General features: G+C 47.1%; 2 protein-coding genes across 3 annotated transcripts; one reads left to right on the top strand and one right to left on the bottom strand.

Moving 5' to 3' along the window:
- Positions 1-3,126: 3,126 nt before the first annotated feature.
- On the top strand, positions 3,127-13,063 carry LOC131102067 (cAMP-regulated phosphoprotein 21-like). The gene is given in 19 exon segments (XM_058047553.1): positions 3,127-3,372; positions 6,029-6,184; positions 6,258-6,407; positions 6,512-6,550; positions 6,629-6,863; positions 6,970-7,108; positions 7,309-7,446; positions 7,822-7,921; positions 8,000-8,095; positions 8,713-8,750; positions 8,845-8,901; positions 9,369-9,562; positions 9,778-9,918; positions 9,993-10,105; positions 10,185-10,264; positions 10,266-10,497; positions 10,580-10,661; positions 10,872-10,954; positions 11,031-13,063. Coding segments are annotated over 19 exon segments (2,448 nt in total). The 3' UTR covers positions 11,160-13,063.
- Positions 13,064-13,215: 152 nt separating this feature from the next.
- On the bottom strand, positions 13,216-20,657 carry LOC131102070 (zinc finger TRAF-type-containing protein 1-like). Of its 2 annotated transcripts, XM_058047556.1 has the most exons (7): positions 20,183-20,657; positions 19,612-19,923; positions 18,606-18,700; positions 18,395-18,538; positions 15,736-15,947; positions 15,465-15,643; positions 13,216-14,567 (listed from the first exon to the last, which is right to left on the bottom strand). In XM_058047556.1, exons 2-7 carry the CDS (start codon positions 19,903-19,905, stop codon positions 14,355-14,357), a joined length of 1,137 nt encoding a protein of 378 aa, XP_057903539.1. In that variant the 5' UTR covers positions 19,906-19,923; positions 20,183-20,657; the 3' UTR covers positions 13,216-14,354. The 2 variants fall into 2 exon arrangements, with proteins under 2 accessions (XP_057903539.1, XP_057903538.1); XM_058047555.1 differs by having other exon boundaries at positions 19,612-20,657.
- Between the last annotated feature and the right edge of the window lie 1,167 nt (positions 20,658-21,824).

Here is a 21,824-nt window from a genome sequence, read left to right as displayed (position 1 = left end):
GGATGATGATTGGGGCGGTTAGTTGCGTTCACGTGCACGCCGTGCACGCCCCGTTGATGCATGTCCTGCTGGAAACAAATAACATAACTGTTGTAATAAACACATTATAACGGGACTGCTGTCCCCCGGCCTAGCGAGCAACTAAACCAGGGGTGGGCAAACTTTTTGACTCGCGGGCCGCATTGATATGACAAAATTTACAAGGGGGGGGCAGACTATATATTTTACACGTAACAGTCCACCTGGTATTATTGTATCTGTAAAATTGTCATGCAATCTGCTATTGATTTATTATTTTATATTTATATTTAAATATTTTAAAAATAATAAAATGTTATAATAATTACAATAAAATTAAAATAATTATATTATTATTATGTAAAATATGCAAATATAACAATATTATATATAATTAATATAATAATTAGCATTAATATAATAATTATAATAATCATAACAATTCTAATAATAATTATAATAATCTAATAATAATAATAATTATTATTATTATGTGCTTGTGTCCCTTTTTTCAGGAGCACTTTGTAAACAACAGACCATGTCAAAAAACGAAATTGATACAACCATCAAAAGGTTGGCTCAGGCCATGATGCCAGGTTGTATGTTGAGTTTAAATGAAATACTTTGGAAAGATTGGGCGGGCCGTATTCAAACACTTGGCGGGCCGGATGTGGCCCCCGGGCTGTAGTTTGCCCACCCCTGAACTAAACAGACTTAAAATGATAACATGACATTTCAAATGACGCTTCCTACGGATTCTTTTCAACAGTGACGGGCTCGGACGCTGCCTGGAAGTCGCCGTGCGTCCCGCCATGAAAAGCCAAGCCGGCTGTGATGGAGGTGCCGGTAAGCGGACGTCCCTGCACTTCGGCGAGGCTCTGGAACTGACGTAAGTAGTGTGACACCCGCTCCGAAATACCCCCCCCCTCAGCTGTGCACCCTCCTAATGAAGTGTGTTTATGTAACTAACCACAGGCCGACGCAGGAAATGCAGCGCCAACGGGTCTATGTGTCTCCGCTGTGCACGCATGCCTGCCATACTGACCACAACAGGTGTGCCTGTGTGTGTGTGTGTGTGTGTGTGTGTAGCGCTTTTACGTCACACACATTCCCCACACACCAACCCGTCCACACCAAATTCATCTTTGTAGTTGGTTCTTTTGTGTTTTCACAGAACATTAATCACTTTTAGAATCGGAAAATTCAGCAGTTATTTTAGCAGAATAAAGTCACAAAGTGTTAAGAGAAAATAGTAATAATTTTACAAGAATAATATAATATTTTAAAGGAAAATATTGTCATTTTAGAAGCATAAGTTTAAATATTAAAATCAATATGAGAGACAAACAAAATAAAGTGGCTATTTTGGGGACATTAGCTTGCGGAAAAAGTTATACTCCGGTAATAAAGTGAAAGTACATAATACGAAAAGAGATTCTATGAAGTAAAAAAAAAAGTTGATATGTTAGGAGAAAAAAATGGGGGGGGGGGGGGCAAAGATTTCATGTTTTTCACCTACATTACAAAGTGATAGTGCAGTATTACTATACAGGATGAAGTATTGTGTAGGACACACTGAAACTAAGACTGTGTAGTCTATAATAGACAGTACCACCCCCTTGTAGTGCAGTATTACTATACAGGATGAAATATTGTTTAGGACACAATGAAACAAAGACTGTAGTCTGTAATAGACAGTACTACCCCCTTGTAGTGCAGTATTATTATACCGGATGAAGTATTGTTTAGAAGACAATGAAACAAAGACAGTCTATAATAGACAGTACCACCCCCTTGTAGTGCAGTATTACTATACAGGATGAAGTATTGTTCTGGAGACAATGAAACAAAGACTGTGTAGTCTGTAATAGACAGTACCACCCCCTTGTAGTGCAGTATTACTATACAGGATGAAGTATTGTTTAGGACACAATGAAACAAAGACTGTGTAGTCTGTAAAAGACAGTACCACCCCTTGTAGTGCAGTATTACTATACAGGATAAAGTATTGTTCAGGAGACAATGAAACAAAGACAGTCTATAATAGACAGTACCACCCCCTTGTAATGCAGTATTACTATATAGGATGAAATCATGTTTAGGACACAATGAAACAAAGACTGTGTAGTCTATAATAGACAGTACCACCCCCTTGTAGTGCAGTATTACTATACAGGATGAAGTATTGTTAAGGACACAATTAAACAAAGACTTTGTAGTCCGTAATAGACAGTACCACCCCCTTGTAATGCAGTATTACTACACAGGATGAAATCATGTTTAGGACACAATGAAACAAAGACTGTGTGGTCTGTAATAGACAGTACCACCCCCTTGTAGTGCAGTATTATTATACAGGATGAAGTATTGTTTAGGACACAATGAAACAAAGACAGTCTGTAATAGACAGTACCACCCCCTTGTAGTGCAGTATTACTACACAGGATGAAGTATTGTTCTGGAGACAATGAAACAAAGACTGTGTAGTCTGTAATAGACAGTACCACCCCCTTGTAGTGCAGTATTACTACACAGGATGAAATATTGTTTAGGAGACAATGAAACAAAGACTATGTTGAGATGAATTTTGCTCTCATTTTCCTACCGTTTCTCCCCTTCTCCTTGAGGCTGCATTTATTACTTATTGGTGTGCTGGCAGGTCACATGACGGCTAATTGCCTCTTTGAATAATGGCCGCCGTGAATGAATGAATGTGCTCTTGAATGAGACTACGATTAATAGGAGCTGACCCAGTTGCATGAAGTTTTGGGAAGTGCTTGTAAGGCCGAGTGCTTTGCTCTCGTCGGAAGTGCGGGGAGAAGAAAGTGGAGCTTCCTTCGTATGTGCTAATTAGCGTCGGCGCTAATATTAATAATAATAACGTGCCGCTGCTGGATGCTAAGAAACAATTAACACGTCAAAGAGGCGGCATCGCACCTAGACAACTGTCAGCCGGCAGGAAAGGAGCTCCTTGGAGATCTTTCTGCTTTCAAATATGGAAATTGGCTTTTTTTTTTTTTTTTTTTTTAGAGAAAGGATTTTTAAAAATAAATAAATTGTGAATGCACCATATTTTGTCCTTCAGCTGGGTTGCTATGATATGTGTTGATGCCTGTATTTCCTGTCCCGTGTTGTGCTCCTGCAGTGTGTTGTCATATTATTTGTGTTGCTGTGTTATGTTACAGTAAAGGGGCGGGGCCAGGTGAGTGGGGTCGCGTGGCTTCGACTTCGCCCCCCTCCTCCTTCCTCGTGCCGGCAGAGTCGAGCAAAAGACGGAGGAGGAGGAGCGCCTTACCTCACAATCACCCCACCGCGAGGAGCTTCACACCGGCAGCAGACCTCCATCTTCTGACGGTAAGACCACCGGCGTCCTCGCACTCACTCGCCCCCGGGGCGGAATCAACAACACCGCCGTCACGATTGTCTCTCGGGACGGACATAATGCGACATAAACGTCGAGATGTTTGTCGGATAAACGTTTTTTTTTTTGTTTTTTTTTATGAATCGCTGTTGGCTAACTTAGCATCCGAAGTCCTGACAGCACGCGCGTAGTAACGACATATTTTTTCAACGTGCGTGAAGATTTTTCATCATCTACTTTTTGCAAATATGTTCGATTGATCGTATCCTAATTTTCAAATAAGTTTCTCTGAACGTATTTTAGCATAACCGGAGCGTTCGTTGACAGCCGGCTGAAGCCCCGCAGCAGCAGGTCCGCGCCCCCCCCACCCAAACCCAACCCCCGCCGCTTCCGAGTAAAAATAGCCGGCGTTGTCAAGCCAGGCCCGGGTCAACGGTAATGCGACACATCGGGGGGGTCCGGTCCAGGAAAAGTGGACCCGAGAGGTTCTTGGTGGCTTTTGTTAATATGGGTCACTGGCGCGTTGAACATGACACCTGTTTTGTAACTTTGCCCACAACGTGAGCCCCCACCCACCCACATGTGTCATGATCATAAAATGGGTGGATTACATAGATATAGATTAAAAAAAAAGTTTTTACAGACAAAAAAAAATACACCCGGCTGCAAGATGATAAAATGTGGGTAATTTTTTTTCCCCACCTCAGTTTTGACGCAGCTGTCTGCGGCTGCACAGGTGCCGTCAGAACAATGCAACCTACATTTTTACTTTCTCTTTGCTCAACTTCACGGGTGCTATAGGATGCACGGGCGTCATGTCTCAAACACACACAGACACGCTGTTATGATGGAGGACGGCTCGGCAAAAAAAAAAAAACAAACAAAAAGCCGAAATCAGCATTTCAAACAAGAGACGTGCTTTGTAGGCTGGTGGAATGATTCCATAATGAGCTGTGAGCAGAACGAGTAAACATCATCCTCCTCCTCCTCAAGCAGCGGCAAAACACAAACAATCTCCACCGGAGCCCTTTATTCCGCTAAAGATGCTGGAAGGCGCACACACACACTGCTCTTCTTCTAACAGGCTTGTAAAGCGCTCGGCGCAGGTTGTTTGGCCGGACAATGGCCGCCTTAAGTAGCTTCTGGACCGCTTCCCAGCGGGGGCCGCATGTCCGTGTTGCGGCGCCAGGCAGCTTTTGGCGGCACAAGAAAGGCGTCCTGGCGAGTAAGCGCCTCCAAGGCAGCAGATGGATGATGATGTCGGCGAAGCTGGCGCTCCTCGCCGCCCCGCCGCCATCCGTCACGCTCTAATGATCGTGTCACACCTCCTCCCCGGGCAGCCCCCGGACACTTATGCGGCTCAAAAATGGGGCCGGAGTCCACACCTCCCCTCCCCATACCGCTGTAGCCTACATCCCATTCTTCTTCTTTTCGTCACCTTTCTTCACCTCCAAAAGCCCCCCCCTGAGGATCCTCGTCCTCTGCATGCATCTGCAGCGTCTTAGTCGCATCCTGCTTTACATATCATCCATGATGTTCTAGCACGCCCTCCATCCAGCCCACCTCTGTGAGGGTCACATGCAAAGATGGAACGTTCCACAATTTCATAGCGTCCAACACGGAGAACACCCAAAAAGCTAATTTTGACCTGCACAATGAGAGCCGAGAGCGCTAGCTATTGCGCTAAATCCCCGATCTGCCAACTGTGTGTCCAGTGTGAGATACGGGATGCCACCATAGACCTCACAGGCCTCGTACCACAGAACAAGAGTGGAGAGCTCTACAGCCGTTGAGCTAAAAGCCTGCGCCGCCGACTCTTGTGTCCAAGGAGTGGGGTTGACCAACATGCCAGCGACATACGCCCGGAGCGAGACCCACACCACCAGAGTGGACAACAACACTGAGCTAAAAGCCCTAGCTGCCAACTGGATGTCCAGCGGGACTCCTGAGGAGCGAGAAGGTCGTGAGGTTGACCAACTTGCTCTCCCACAGCTGCACCAGTTGGCATCCATTACACCACTTTAGCCCGGCGTTTTCCTCGCCGGGGAGGGGGGGGGTTCAATCGCAACGTTTTGGGACTCCTCGCATCCTCGCAGCTCATTATTGCGTCTGCAGGGGTAAACGTCCCCCGGAGCGCTGTGTTCCAGCGGAATGCGGCGGCCCTTTTGAATCGCCGTCTCCCTCCTCCTGCACGGAGCGTGCATCTTTGGGATCAGACAGCGGGGTCCGCTATTCCGGGAATATCTTGCACTGGCGTATCGGATGATGCTCCGCACAGCTGCCGCTTCTAAGAAAAGCTCTCGGACACGTTCAAACACACGAGCGCACACACACACACACACACGTACATATATGTGAATGCACAAAAGCCACATGCAAGTAGAGGCCTATAGAGACACACACACACACACACTTCCAGTAATAGGCTTTAAGTAGCAATTAGCTGTCAGGCCAGGAGGGCGTTTGGAAAGCTTGGATGGAGGACAACACACACACACACACACACTTAAGCTGTGCGACTTGATGTCATCCCCAGCAGCTATGCCTTTGTGTTGCAGCAGCTGTTGGGTAGGAGTGTGTGTGTGTGTGTGTGTATTTTTTCATGTACAATAACCAACCAATAACATTTTTTTATTTCAATCTCTTCAGGCATTTTTTTTTCCCTGCCCAGAGAACGCTAAAGCAAAGAGAGGAAGAGGAGCGAGGCGAAAGAGGATAATTGCGTTTCTGGCTGCCCCGTGGGAACATGGGATATATGACCTCATCATTCACCTGCGAGGCTCTCCACTGAACAACCCCACACAGGTACACACACACATACACACACACACATACACACACACACACCGATCAAACCAAGCTGAGGGTTCGTGTGCAGTGCAGACGTATGATGGACGCAGCGGTCGAGGGTGACGACGCCCACCAAGCGGGGCCTTGTGATGTCATCGGCCGCACCCCGCCTCCCCCCTTTGTGCCCTCCCTCTGCAGCACTCCGAAAGAGGACGAGGACAGGAAGCCGGAGCAGCAGGTACGCCACGGCTCCCTGTGTAGTGCATTAATAATGTACAACACACATCCACACACACACACACACACACACACACGTCACATTCATATTGTTGTCGCTCGCAGACCCTCGGCAAGCACGTGCAGCCAAAGAAAAAAGTCAAGGTAAGCTGAAATATTCCCGCCTCACATTCATCAGCCGCGGAACACGGACGCATCCGAGCCGCGTGATTTGTTGTTCAGGCCAAAGGCAAGCTGGTGCGCAGCATGGCCGTGTGCGAGGACTCGCAGGAAGACAACCAGGTAACGCCCCCTCGCAACCCCCCCCCCCCCCTTCGCCACCGCAGCTCATCACTCTCGCCCCTTCCCCCCCCGCAGACCACATCCGTCGTCTCGCCCGCCCGCAGCGAGGAAGACGCCACTTCCCGCCAGGAGGAAGAGGAGCAGGAAGCCGACGGAAAGAAAAAACTCTCCAAAGGTGCGCGTCGGGATGGAATGACTGGCATCAGCTGGACGTGTTAACACGTCACTCTCTCTCTCTCGCTCTCTCTCTCTCTCTCTCTCTCGCTCTCTCTCTTTGGCAGAGTCCAGCCTGGAGTACACCGACTCCACCGGCATCGACCTGCAGCGCTTCATCGTGGACACCCTGAACAGTAACCCCAGGGACCGCATGATGCTGCTCAAGCTGGAGCAGGACATGATGGACTTCATCACCAGCGATAGGTGCGGGTGTGCGTGTGAAGGAGAACACGTCCTTGTCTCCTCATGGAGCCACCAGCAGCTTGGATGAACATAATTATTCATGCTAAGTCCCATTAAAGATGGAATAGGCTAATTTATGGCTTTGCCGTCGGATCCTGTTTCACGTGAAGGTGGTGAGGATGAATCCCTTCTCACTCCTTTCCCTGCTCTCCTCCCTGCAGCCCCTTCAAAAAGTTCCCCCACATGTCGTCCTACCACCGCATGCTGGTCCACAGGGTGGCGGCCTACTTTGGCATGGAGCACAACGTGGACCAGACGGGCAAGTCTGTCATCATCAACCGGACCAGCAGCACTCGCATGTGAGCACCACCCCCCCCCCCCCCCCCCCGTGAAGCAAAACACCGTGTTTACCACACCGGCCCGCCACTGATAAAGTTGGACCGCCGCAAATACATTTGGCGCTACCTGTTGGCCCTCGCTCATAAATAAACGCATGCTTCTCAATACACCTCATACACACCTGCTCCGCCAGGGAATAAGAAGACGGAGCAGGAGAGATCAGCGTCGCCACTTTGTCACTAAATCTAGCCAGTATTCAGACCCCTCCAGTTTTCCCTCTAGAAAAGCGACTCACTGGGGACATGAAGGAGGGGGGGCAAATAGATTTCAGTCCTGTGGGAAACGCTTGCTTAGATTTGCTTACATTGGAATAATAAAAGTATTTGTTTCCTCAGACCAGAGCAGCGTTTCCTGGATCAGGTGCACGAGGACAAAGCCACAGAGATCCATCACTGGAAAAGCATCTTGAAGCGGGACAACAGCGCCGATGAGCAGGTCTGTGCTCTTCATTTGTAAGGCCGAGCTGCGTGGCTTCCTGGAACGCCCATCCATGGCTTTTGTCCTCCCCGGCAGACGCGACGCTACGCCTTACGCGAGAAGCAAAGCAAGTCTGTGGAGGAGAGGGAGGAGGAATACCAACGAGTGCGGGATAGAATCTTCAGCCAAGAGGTAAGAAATGATTGCTTTACACCGGAATGCCAATGCTAGCCGATTTTGGACACATGGCTCACTCCCCCCCCCACTTCCTGTAGCTCCATGTTATGATTTTGGATCAGCCTTTACAATAAAAGTGAGTTTTATTAGATAAAATTTAGCTCCAGGTCCGTCCACTTCTCTCTTCAATTGCAATTGTTTACTCACCACACACACACTATAAGGTTTAATCCCTGAATAATTATTCGAATGTATCGCTACTTACCATGCGATAATGATCACACACCTGTGGTGCGTTCAAGGACTGTAGATACAGTGCCAAATGTGCCAAACACTTAATAACATGATGAGTGAAGTACAGTTGACCTGTCACCTGTTCATATCATTACCAACCGAGGGTGAAGGAGGTGCGTTTCTGCCTGAAATCAATCAATCAATCAATCAATCAATCAATCAATCAATAACTGATCCAATAAACGACAATCATTCTCCTCCGCGTGTGGATCCACTGTACATCCATCAAGTGACGCCATGATGATTTTTATTGGATTTTTTTACACCCACGTTGGCTCCAAAGGAGATGCTTTAATGTTTCTTCTTCTTCTGTGGTGTTCTTCTTTCTTTGAACGCAGCCTCCGTGCACGCAGGAGGGCGGCCAAGCAGAAAGCAGGTAACCTCGCCCGCCGTGGCCCCGTGGCCCCGTGTCCCCTCTCACCCTTCAGCGGGACACCAATGAGTGTGTGTGTGTGTGTGCGTTCATGCAGGACTGCGGAGGAGTGCAACCCGTACGCCGAGACCCAGAGGAGAAGGCAGCTCTTCAGGTACGACGCTCACCATTGTCATTTGCAACACATTGAAGGCAGCGTCTCCAACTGGCAACGCGGGCCATGAACGCAACAATAATCACATTTTCAAATTCATTGAAAAGGATTTGACTTGAAATCAGCTAATAAAATGTTATATTTCTATGTATTTTATATATACTGTATAGCATAATGACAGAATATATTACATATTGTACAGTGTATACCATATACATATTATTATGTACTTACCTACATTCATTATTATTATTTTCAGTAGTAGTAGTATTAGTATAGTATTGTGTCTTTTTTCAGGCGTGTGATTGGCTCGAGTGAGTTCACCTTTGTCGTGGACTATTTCGTGTTTTGCTGACATGCACGTAACGCGTGGCGTTAGAGCGTACTTCGTAGAGCGTACTACGTGGCTTGTTGGCCGCCTCCCCTACGGAGGTCGCAGGGTAATTGTGGGCGTGCCCGTCTGGCAGGGGGAGCCATGACAGCTCGGGCTCCAGCTGGACGGGGAGCAGCAGGCAGAGCAGCACGGACACGGACTGTCGCTACGGCAACGAGCCCCCGCCGTGGAGCAGCACCGACTCGGATTCCTCCTACCAGTGGACCAGCCCCGCCCCCAAGCCTCACCAGGCCGCCAGTCACGGCTGGGACGGGCGAGGCGCAGCAGGTAACTCTTTGGCCGTCTGCTCGCCGCCATGCCGTGTTCTCGAACGCTCGAACGTGGAGTAGAAGTCAAGAAGGACTTGCGAGCACGTGATGGACGCCACCAGCAGCTAACTTCACACCTCAGATGCCGACTCTCACGCCTCCACTCGTCCTCGCGTCTTGTTCATGCTATGATGTGCTGTGATCGCCTCTCACCTCCCTCTCATCCTCCCTCAGGCTCCATCTCGCTCTTCAGAGTCTCCTCCGCCTGCCCCCACCCCTCCTCCCCCACCGCCATGGCCGAGCCCGCCGCAAACCCCGCCTACATCCTGGAGAACGGGATCCCGCCGGGAAGCATCCTTGTCAACCCTCACACTGGTACACGCACACACACACGCACACACACACACACACACACGGCGTGCAGCCATGACCTTGAAATGACCTCTCAGGGCAGCCTTTCCTGAACCCTGATGGAACCCCCGTGGTGTACAACCCACCTGCTGGCCAGCAGCCAATCAGGAGCCAGATGCAAGGCGCTCCGTCGCAGCAGCCGCCACCACAGGTAACACACACACACACACACACACACACACACACGCTCCTAATTAGCGTGACACACTTTATCTCCACGTGTGTCTCAGGTGTACTCGTCCGTCTCCTACACGGCCCCACAGATGCTAACCGTCGCTCCCTCGCAGCCATTCCCCGCCGTACGTGTCCACACTTCCTGTTTGGTTGCCGACTTCCTGTTTGCACGCTAACAGTTGGCCTCCGCAGGTGGATGAGCTGTCCTCACAGTTTGCACACGTGACCGTCAGCTGTCAGTCATCAGGGGAAGCCCCGCCCCTTTACCCAAGCGCACAGAGCTTCGTCTATGCAGCTCCTCCCCCTCCTCCTCCTCCTCCTCCCCCCGCCGCCGCCAACCCCCACAGCTACTGCCAGCCTTCACCGCAGGTACGCATCACCTTTTGGAGACAGTGGAGGTCTGGTACTCTCTGCAGTTGACAGGCCAATGACCGCTTGGGTTGTGTTCCAGGTGCCTGCCTTCTACTACGGCCAGTATCCTACCTCGCCTCAGAACCCCGTCAAAGCCGCCTCCCCCAGCTGCAACCCCGCAGGTAACCACACCCCTCCCACGCACACACACGCGCAGACCCGGGGCGGACCACGGCAGCAGGGGAGGGGGCCGTTACACTGTCAGAGATGAAGTCTTGAGGGTCTCACAGTGAACCGGTCTCTTTTCCTGCTGCTTCTCCTCCATCACCGCCGTCACGCCGCAGCGTTCCTTCCTGAAGGTTCCTCTGGTCACCATCTCTTCTGTGTGGCAGGTTACGCCCCCGTGGTGGGGGTGCAGCAGCCGGTGCTGGGGGGCTACACGCCAATGGCCCCCCACCACTGTAGCATGGTTCAGGTAATCCATAACAAAGCCAAAAAGGTCCACGCAACCTGAAGCAAGTCTTTTTTTCACCTTCTTCCCCTCTCCGCAGGGGGGCGTGTCCATCCCCTATCCACAAAGTAAAGTTGGGGAGGCGGCCTACTGCTGCATGGTGCCCCCGCCGCCCCCACACTGTGCCCACCCTGCCAGCAGTCTCAGCGGGCCCGCCTGGACCGCATAGCACTTGATGTGGATGAAGTCATCACACAGCACTGATTTAGCGTCTACACCCCCCCTTCCCCCCCACCCCCACCCCCACCCCCACCCCACGTGTCTTTCTCCCCTCTGTGCCCACATGTTCGCACAAACCACGCCCACTTTATAACGCACTGTACCAAAGCTTCCAAGTCCATATATTCATATATTTATCAAAGCTGCTGTATTGAATGCATAGTTTCTACACACAAATGGAGTTTTATATTGATATGAAATGATATATATACATATAGTATATACATATATATATATATTGTGATTGACAGCAAATGCACTGTGTGAATATCCAATAAACAGACATGGCGGCCTCGACGAGGTCACGTTTGCCTGTCAACGCCGTTCGGCTCTTTGCACTCGACTCCACAAAAAGATTCATTCCTATTTCTAGAAAGAGACCCGCAGCTGGGATGTCCGACTCATCAGAGACCCCTACTGGCCAAAGGCTGCATCTGCAACCACTTGTTCTCCCCATCATCAGGAGCGCATTATAATCACAATAATAATATTCACCGATACATCGATGCGAATGCATGGGCTCATTCACTGAGTATGTATGCAATTGACGGGAGAAATCTAGATTCGTCGCGATGCGTTTGTGGGTTTCGGTAAAATCCGATGCAAGCGCCGTTTTATTAATGTTCAACTTCACCCCACATGCTGTTCCCCAGGTGCCATGAATGCACCATCGTTATTTGGCGTTTTGTATTGAATACGGACGGAAGCCGTGAGGCACATACAACCACGAGTAAAACAGCATGGACGTTCGTAGCAAGCAGCAGCGAGGAACTTTCTAGATTTAACCCCCCCCCCCCTTGAAAAGGGGGCACCCCAACACGGACAAGTCTACCGCACCCCCCCCACCCCGTCTAGTTCCTCGTCGGACACCGGAAGAACCAAGCAAATCAGGTCAGTGGATCTTCAGCTGCTTTCCAAATTGTCCAGGAGCTATTTGTCCGTCCCCAACAACTGCCCCCCCCCCCCCCAAGAGAGCAGTTGGCTTCTTCCTGAACTGTGAAACAATTTAAAAAGGGTATAAGTTTTCCACTTTCTGCTCCCCACAACTGTATTAGCCTAACTGCTAGCTCATTCATATTAGCAGTATGTTTAGCCGACAGGAATATAAACAAACATTGATTCCACTGTTGAAAGTGTCACTTTAACTTTGTTGTTGCTGTACTGTATTTTTTACAGCAGTAATTATTGAACCACTGCTACTGTAATTGCATAGTCGATGGGAAAAAGTTGTTTTTGAAAAGTTGTTGCTGTTTTAAGATGGCACAAAGTCAACTATAATTTCGTGATTAAAAAAAACAATCAGAATTAATCATTAATGATATTACTCCTTCATAAATAAATGTAAAAAGAATGGAAAAATATGTGAACGAATTGGCATTGACCTTTGTGTTGGAGTATCGTTTCATGAGGTTAAGGCTAAAGGCCGAGCTTGTGGCTTGCAGTTCTACACCCAAACGCTAGTGGGCAGTGAGGAACCACAATTAATGGCGTTGGTAAGGTTAGAAAGACTCTCATTAGATTAGCCCAAACTGGAAAAGCTCTACTTTTATTGCCATTACCCTCAACACTGGCTATCATATTGCAATAAATTCGAATGTATGAATATGTACTTCCTGACTCCATTTGTCATGAGAATGTACTCCTGGAATGTTTAAAGGAGAAACGTGAAAGTCCACAGATGACTTCAGTGCCCTTTCTCCTTGACACCTGTAATCACCTCCACTCCAACGTGTGTGTGTGTGTGTGTGTGTGTGTGTGTGTGGGAGATAATTCATTTTTGAAGTGGAGCTGATTCGCATTTGGTAACATCAAAGCCAATGAAACGTATCCATCATCCTTGCCCAACTTGGAAATTAAATTTGGATTTCATAACTGTGCCGCCGGATGAATAATTGAAGCTGCGCGGCGGCTTTCATAAAGCCCGCTCCTATTTTTGTCCTGTTTGACTTCCTCACACACACACACACACACACACACAGAGTGAGAGTCATGTACATGAGCAGAGCTGCAGGTTGATGATCTTTAATATTAATAATAATAAAAGGCACATGTACAGCCATAGTGAGATGAGCGAGTCCACCGGCAGAGACGGAAGCTTTTTGTCTTTTTTTTTTTTTTTTTTTTTGAAAACACCCAAAAAATACAGCAGAGGTCAGGAGGAGAGACATCTTCTATCTGCTTTACAGTAGAATCTATTCTTGTAACATCTTCTCCTTCAAGTAAGTCCAACATCCTTTAGGTATAGGCCCCCCCTACACCCCTCCTTTCTCTCTCTCTCTCTCTCTCTCTCTCTCTCTCTCATACACACACACACACACACACACATATCCAAGTCTCCTTGTTCCACAAACTTTGGAGGACATAAAGTGTGTGAAGAACAAGTAAAGGTGGAACTTTCCTTCCGGGCTTTGGTGCTTTGATAAAAACATTTGAGCCAGGAAAAATAAAAAAATGTACTCAATCATTTCATACAAACATGGCAACATGCTACTATTTTCCATCTTCCGTCCATCCATCTTCTACCGCTTCTCCCAGTTCATGACAATTTCACTTTGGTGGGGGGGAAAAAAGGGGAGGGGGGGGGGTAAAATGGTTAGAAATAAAAGCATGTGTGCAGGGTTAAAATCAACTAAAAATTAGCTTAATATTTTCTTCATTAGAAAAGTGTTCAAATTATGATTAAATAAAATGGAGGGGGGCGGGGCAAACAAAGGGGGGCGGAGACTACACACATTCACAGCATCCAATCAGACGTCACAGCTGAGCAGAGTTAAACGCTTATTTCACATTTGGGTAGCACTCTGGTGTGTGTGTGTGTGTGTGTGTGTGTGTGTGTGTGTGTGCTACTTTTGGCTGTGTGTGTGTGTTTGTTTCAGGAAGGTGTCAGACATCAAACATCATGACCCCCCCCCCCCCCCCCCCCCAAATGATGTCAATGCCCACCCGCTTGTCTCCATAGCAACTCACAAGGTGGGGGGTCTCACTCACGGAGGTAAGTGGAGTTAGTCGTGTGTGTGTGTGTGTGTGTGTGTTAAGAGGTATCAGTGGTTCTTTCATCTTCAATCTTTCCTTCCATCACACCTCCTCCTCCCCCTCCTCCTCCTCCTCCTCGTCTCCTTGGCTCTTATTCTGAAGGGTTTCCTTGTTATTTTTGGACTTGGAAGATGAAGAGGCGCAGGTTGATGTTTTTGGCGGCCAGCAGTTTGTTGCACTCCACCGAGTCGGAGATGGGCAGCGGCACGTAGTCCGTCTCGTTGGCGTCGTTGGTGAACGCGTAGTGGTGGATGACGGGCTTGATGCGCACGTCGTCGTACGGGCCCTTCAGCAGCAGGAAGGAGCACTCCAGGGCCGAGTTCACCTGGCAACACACACACGTGTGTACATGAAGGCCACACGTGTACATGAAGTTCCTTATGATCACCACTCATGAAACCTAGTATGGCGTATTTGTGCCGTGCATTAAAAAGCATCACTTTTAAAAGATAACAATATTCATTCAAGTACCACCACTCTGCTCCAGCAGGAGGCAGTATTGTGCATTTACTGCAACACAGTCGCTGTAGCGCCCTCTGCTGGATCTGTCTGGTCAGTACAGTATAGGGTATTTACCGTACATACAGTATAGGCTATATTTCATTTGAACATGCATCAGATTACAATTGAATGCATCCCATAATAAGTTCCCAGTTCCACATGTCCAAAAGGAGTAGGAAGAAGCAAAGCTTATTAAATCCTACCCTTCCATGTGGTACTTTTACACTCAGTAACTGTCACATTTGTTCACTTCCTGCTTTCCTAATATGTTTTAAGTTTTTTTTTTTTAATCATTTATATATATTTTATTTTTTAATTTATTATTTTTTTTTAATTTTCTAAATTTTTTAAAAATTCTTTTAAATTTTTTTTAATGTTTTTAATTTTTTTTTAATATAGGATATATATATAGATATATATATATATATAGGGTATATACTGTATGTACAGTATAGTATATTCATAAGTTGAGTTTTCATTTCTATTGAGTAATAGTGTACAAAAGGGGTGGAGCTAAACACGCATTGCCACGTGCTGATTGGTGTAGAGAGAACGGTCACAAAGATGGAAAAAAAAGGTGTTGTTGGGCAACGTGTCCTTCCTCCAAACGTCTGCCCACTGATGCTTGGCTAACCGTGTTAGAATCCCACCGCCCGACTTCCGACTTTGCCGCCACGTTAGCCCCCCCCCCCCCTCGGAAGGGCGATGGGTGTGCGCTCACCTTGCTCTTGAGGATGAGCTGGAAGGAGAGCGTGCGCTTGCAGGACAGGTTGGGGTTACGCTCCGAGTCGTTGACGCGGGCCTTCAGGACCCACGTCTGGTTGAGCACGGTGAAGCGCGGCGTCTCGTAGTACAGCCGCGTGATGAAGTCATCCGTGCGGTACGGCCTGAACTGCACCTCTGCCGGGGTAAGGGGGGGGGGTGGGGGGCAAGGGTTGAGTCACTTCCTTAAGACACGGAAGCTACGCTAGCGGGGTTAGCGTTAGCATTACCTGTGAAGCCGATCTTCTCGTAGCAGAGCAGGCTGAAGATGCTGTTGTAGAGCTGCATGTCACGCCGATGGCTCTGGTCCATCTCGCCCAGGATGCCCATCAGCTCCGTGCCCGTCTTGGTGGGATGCGAGCACTCGCCCTCGTGGGCCGGCAGCTCGTGGAAGGGACCCTGCCACGGACACCCGATCCTCTTGTACTTGCACTGCGTCACCCTGGAGACACACATTAGCATAATTAGCATTAGCATATAAACACAATTACACTTGGTGTGTGTGTGTGTGTGTGTTACTGGAACAAAGGCGGTGCTAACAACCAACACACCACCAATAACAACACATACAGGCTCTTTGACTAGAATTCTTGCAGCAGGTCCTTAAACACAGCAAAGCACTGCTGTCATCTTTGCAGGATCTTTGGCGAGTTCTCCTCTAGTGTGAACCATCTTCACATCCTATAAACAACTGTGCTCCAGAAAATCTTTCATTTGTCTTTTTGCAGCTAATTTTTGCCCCAAACAGCAGAGCACTGATATAGAGGATCTTTGACTAGCGTTTTTTTTGTACCAGGTCCATAAAAACAGAGGATCTTTGCCTAGTATTGTTCCTCATCTAAGGAATCTTGGACTAGTATTGGGTTCCCAATACAGTTCTGCTGCTATATAGAGGATCTTTGATGCCGCTTTGGCAGATCTTGGACTTTCTAAAAAAAAAAAATCCTAAAAACTTTGGCACACTCGTTACATAAAGGATCTTTGACTCGCATTCCAGCCATGTAAAGGATTTTTGCCTTTTTGCAGGAGCACTGATATAGAGGATCTTTGACTAGCGTTTTTTTCGTACAAGGTCCTGTCAAGAGTTCCTGTCATATAGAGGATCTTTGCCTAGTATTGTTACTCATCTAAGGAATCTTGGGACTATTATTGGGTTCCCAGTACAGTTCTGCTGCTATATAGAGGATCTTTGATGCCCCTTTGGCAGTAGGTCCTCAAAAACAGCAAAACCCTCCTGTCATATAGTGGATCTTGGACTTTCTAAAAAAAAAAATCCTAAAAACTTTGGCACACTCGTTATGTAAAGGATCTTTGACTCACAATCCAGCCATGTAAAGGATTTTTTTGCAGGAGCACTGATATAGAGGATCTTTGACTAGCGTTTTTTTTTTTTTTGGACATTGGTCCATAAAAACAACAGAGAGCTCCTGTCATATAGAGGATCTTTGCCTAGCATTGTTTCTCATCTAAGGAATCCTGGACTAGTATTGGTTTCCCAGCACAGTTCTGCTGCTATATAGAGGATCTTTGATGCCGCTTTGGCAGTAGGTCCTCAAAGGCATCAAAGATCTTGGACTTAAAAGAAAAATCCTAAAAACTTTGGCACACTCGTTACGTAAAGGATCTTTGACTCGCATTCCTGCCATGTAAAGGATTTTTGGTCTCAAAAACAGCGGCGTACTCCTGTCATGTAGAAGATCTTTGACTAGCAGTAGCTCCTTCAAAACAGCAGAGCATCCTGTCACATAGATTATCTTTGACCTGCGTTGTTCCTGTTATCTAAAGCGTCTTTGACGAGCGTTTTCGCAGTGGTTCATTAAAAACAGCACAGCCCTCCTGTTTATATAGAGGATCTTTGACTCGTTTTCCTGTCATTCAGAGGATCTTTGCCTAGCATTGTTCCTCAGCTAAGGAATCTTGGACTAGTATTGGGTTCCCAGTACAGTTCTGCTGCTATATAGAGGATCTTTGATGCCCCTTTGGCAGTAGGTCCTCAAAAACAGCAAAACCCTCCTGTCATATAGTGGATCTTGGACTTTCTAAAAAAAAAAAAAAAAAATCCTAAAAACTTTGGCACACTCATTACGTAAAGGATCTTTGACTCGCATTCCAGCCATGTAACGGATTTTTGCCTTTTTGCAGGAGCACTGATATAGAGGATCTTTGACTAGCGTTTTTTTCGTACAAGGTCCATAAAAACAACAGAGAGCTCCTGTCATATAGAGGATCTTTGCCTAGTATTGTTCCTCATCTAAGGAATCTTGGATTAGTATTGGTTTCCCAGCACAGTTGTGCTGCTATATAGAGGATCTTTGATGCCGCTTTGGCAGTCGGTCCTCAAAAGCATCAAAGATCTTGGACTTAAAAGAAAAATCCTAAAAACTTTGGCACACTCGTTACGTAAAGGATCTTTGACTCGCATTCCTGTCATGTAAAGGATTTTTGGTCTCAAAAACAGTGGTGTACTCCTGTCATGTAGAAGATCTTTGACTAGCAGTAGCTCTGAGCATCCTGTCACATAGATTATCTTCGACTCGTGTTGTTCCTGTTATCTAAAGCGTCTTTGACGAGCGTTTTCGCAGTGGTTCATTAAAAACAGCAGAGCCCTCCTGTTTATATAGAGGATCTTTGACTCGTTTTCCTGTCATTCAGAGGATCTTTGACTTGTGGCTGTGCGGCAAATTCCTACAAACAGTGCACTTGTTAAATAGATGATCTTTGACAAGCATAAACATATTGCATGTGTTTTATTAGTTAATGAGTTAATTAAGGGGTCAGATGAAGAAGATTCTGTTGGAAGATTGTTTTTGGTTGAAGCTCCATGTTGTTATGGTGTGTTTATATACTACGTAGTGTGTCGTGTTTATACCGTATAGGTGTGTGTCTGACCTGTCCTGGCACTCTTCTTTCTGGTGTCTCTCCAGGCTGGATCGAGGGAATTGTTTAAGGCAGAAGGTGCACTCTGTGGGCAGCTCGCTCACCGCCTTCTCCACGGCCAGGTTCCTGCAGCAAAGGTTCTTGCTGATCTCGCACCTGATGGGGCAAAAGCACGCTTTCGTCAGTACCGGGGTGCCAGCGGGTACCCCCGGGTGTTGCCTACCTGCAGTTTGGACACGTGGCCTGCTCCTCCTTCAGCCGAGAGTCAGCCAGCAGGTGGATGAAGCAGCCGGCGCACATCAGGTGCCCGTTGGTACACTAAGAAAAAACAGTATATTTTTAAATTTTCTTTTAATTTATGAATTCTTTATTCATATATATATATATTTTAAAATTCAATCATGTCTACAATGAAATAATTTGTATGACTTGTATAGCTAATTGTTATGATTTATGATGATCTTATGATTTAATGTTGTCTGTATGTCAATCAAATATAATTATTTTTGTTTGAAAATGAAACATACAAATCATCATTGAGAAATCAGAATCAAATCTGGTTTGACACAAATTTAGGCTGTGATGTGTACAGTTTTTATAATAGAATTATTATAAATGACAATATTTTAATTGTAAGGTTAAAAAGTGTGGCTATTGTATTATTGGTCATGCTTGTGCTTGAACACGTGGTTATTAATGAACGTGTGCAGGCAGGGTGTCTATGTGATGATGACATCATCACTCATGACATCAAAATGAGGATTTTTGGGTTCATTTGGGTGTCAAAGTTGCCCTCAGAGAGAGAGACTATGAACAAATATGACTAGGACTACAATCTATTTGTGGCTATGAATTGTGGGTGGGGCCGGATCATGTGATCTAATTTGCATAATTGGCCATGATGCATGTGCATGGTGTGGGAGACGGATTGGTACAAGCTAGTCACGGGCCGTTCCATTAGGCCAGGTCAACTGGGCCAACTGGTAGTGGTATTGGGTATAAGGGAAGTCCAGTTAAGATGGCCGCACAGGAGCATCTGGGTGTGGCTTCACTCCGAGGCCTGCTGCTCATCACTACAAATACATGCAGCAACAGGTTGGTACCTGATTGTTTTGGGGGTTTTTTTGAGGGGGGGCACATTGCGGGCGAGGGGCCTTCAGTGTAGAATGTAACAGGTGTGTTTTGGGGGGGGAACGGAGGGGGAGCGGGCATGTTTGTGGTACATTTACCTGGTACACTGACGCCTTGGGCAAGTCTAGGCACACGGTGCAGCACAGCACAGAGTACAGTCTCTCCTCCAGCTTGCCGGACTCCCCCTCGGGGACTTTGGACCTCTTCTTGGGCGGCTCTTCCGAGTCGGCGTCGGGCCCGTCCGCCTGTCGCCGCGTCCCAACCTCCTCCTGCATGGCCTCGGCCGCCGCCTCCGCCGCCGCCCCCCCGGCACCGATGCCGATACCCAGGCCGGCCGAGGAGGAGCCGGGCGCGGGTGCGACGCCCACGTCCCCGTCGTCCATGGCGGACATGGCGGCGGTGGTCTAGAACTTTCCGGGATATTTTGTCACGTTAGCTTGGGTGCTAGGTCGCTAGCCGCCAGGCTAACTGTCAGCTGACAGCTATTTAGCTAACACTTGCGCAAACGCTAACAGGGATGCTAGCTCCCCTGTTTATTATTATTATTATTATTACTACTATTATTATTATTACGATTAAAGATGGACGCAATTACTTTAGTGAACGCGATGTTAGATAAGCAAGTAGCGACAGTTTATGCCGGAAAAACAAGCAGTTTTGTGGACTTACAGAGCTTAGCAGGTTAGCTAGCTAGCTAGCTGACAAACAAGAGAGCTCCAGTGGGAACAAAAACAACTCTCAGCTGTCTCGGCTTCTCGACGCCGTTAGTCGCCGTGACAGCGCTCGGTACCAGGTGCGCACCGGCGGCCCGGTTCTCCTCGGCTCGGCTGTCCGTCTCCCGTATTTGCTCAGGTAGCCGGTTGTCCGGAGATGTTGGCGGCGGTTTGTGTTGGAACTCGTCTCTGTGGCTACACTTCCACCATCTTTGTTTTTCTCCCCCCCGAGCTCGACCTGCTCGATTCTTTTTTTTTTTTTTTTTTTACTCCACAACTCTCGGCCTTTACGGCTAAAAAAATGTTCTTTTCACAAACTATATCAAAGTATACAAATGTATAAGAGCCGTATTGCTTCCGCCGGGATGGACATTTACAGCTGAGAGCTGACAGCGGAATGTTTTGTTGTGCCAGATGACTTGGGGTATTTAAAGAGTTGTCCAGGGCGCATGCGCACTGCCTACCTACGAGGCAGAGCGCTTGAAAGGTGACCAAAATGTGTCAGGTGACCGATTTTAAAGCCGTACATCAAAGGACGCCGCCCCTTGGTTTTTTTGCACGTCGTTGGGCTGCGTGGACGCACGACGGACCTTTTTAATGACAACATGTCTGTGGTGAGTACAAACACTCTGAACATATGTCATTTGTGCATTGGGGGTGCAGTTTTTTGGGGGGGGGGGCATGATTCAAGTACTACTTGAAGGTGAGTGAACAAAAGAATGCTGCATTATAAATATTAGCAGTTAGCAGGGGAATGTGGAAGGGGGGGGGCGGGACAGGAAAAGATCTCAGCTGTCTGGAACAAGGAGGGACAGGAACCACACACACTGGACTCTTCCTTACTTGGACTGACCAGGAAGTTGTGTTGTGGCACCAGGGGTGCCAAATGTGGCCCGCAGGACACTAGTTTGAGGCTCCCCGCCTTGATATGAAAGTTTAATGTTAGTTTGATACGGATGCTGTATGGTATCATGAACCCAGAAAAAATTATTACGTTTGATTAGTGTTCATGTTAAAGGTTAAATAACTGTTAGTAGTTATCCTCCCTATCCGTGTGGAAGTGGTAATTTTTTGGCTATTTAAGTTTAAAGGAAATAACTTGGAGGCTACCGTTTAGGTCGCTAGCTCTCTAGTTTTGCGAGTTAGCATGTGTCTCAAGACCCTGCGGTTGCGCAATATGTTGTAAATAAAAAGAGTATAAATGTGACTATAGTCGTGTTTTGTCATGTCTACAGGGCTCTAATAATGCTTTGGTAATTTTAATCTGAAAAAAATAATTTGTCTACCCACCAACTATATGTGGTTTCTTAAGTTTTTATTATTTGGCGTTTTATTATTATTATTATATTTATTTATTACTGATTGATTGATTTTCTTTATTCTTGATTTGTTTATTTGTGGAATGTTTTATCAAAGCTTTTCTTGTAGAAAATCGGAACCAAAGCAAAGTTTATTCATTTTTCTGTTTTTAATAAATGCGTTTTTTTTTGTTTTTTTTGTAAAACCTGATGCGGCCCAGCCTCGCCCAGACCCTAGCTCCAGTGGCCCCCAGGTAAATTGACTTTGAGACCCCTGGTCTATGTCCTCTCGGGGGCTGG

This window comes from Doryrhamphus excisus, chromosome 14, assembly GCF_030265055.1.
Source record: "Doryrhamphus excisus isolate RoL2022-K1 chromosome 14, RoL_Dexc_1.0, whole genome shotgun sequence".
Lineage (NCBI taxonomy): Eukaryota > Metazoa > Chordata > Actinopteri > Syngnathiformes > Syngnathidae > Doryrhamphus > Doryrhamphus excisus.
The sequence above is the reverse complement of the archived record's forward strand: the minus strand, read 5'-3'. Positions and strand labels throughout refer to the sequence as shown.

Excerpts from the sequence above, each read along its gene's own strand:
- LOC131102070 (XM_058047555.1), bottom strand. The coding sequence starts at position 19,905 with ATGTCCGCCATGGACGACGGGGACGTGGGCGTCGCACCCGCGCCCGGC. Across the intron at positions 18,701-19,611 it reads CCAAGGCGTCAGTGTACCAG|TGTACCAACGGGCACCTGAT; the intron begins GTAAATGTACCA and ends GTTTTTTCTTAG. Across the intron at positions 15,644-15,735 it reads CGAGAAGATCGGCTTCACAG|AGGTGCAGTTCAGGCCGTAC; the intron begins GTAATGCTAACG and ends TTACCCCGGCAG.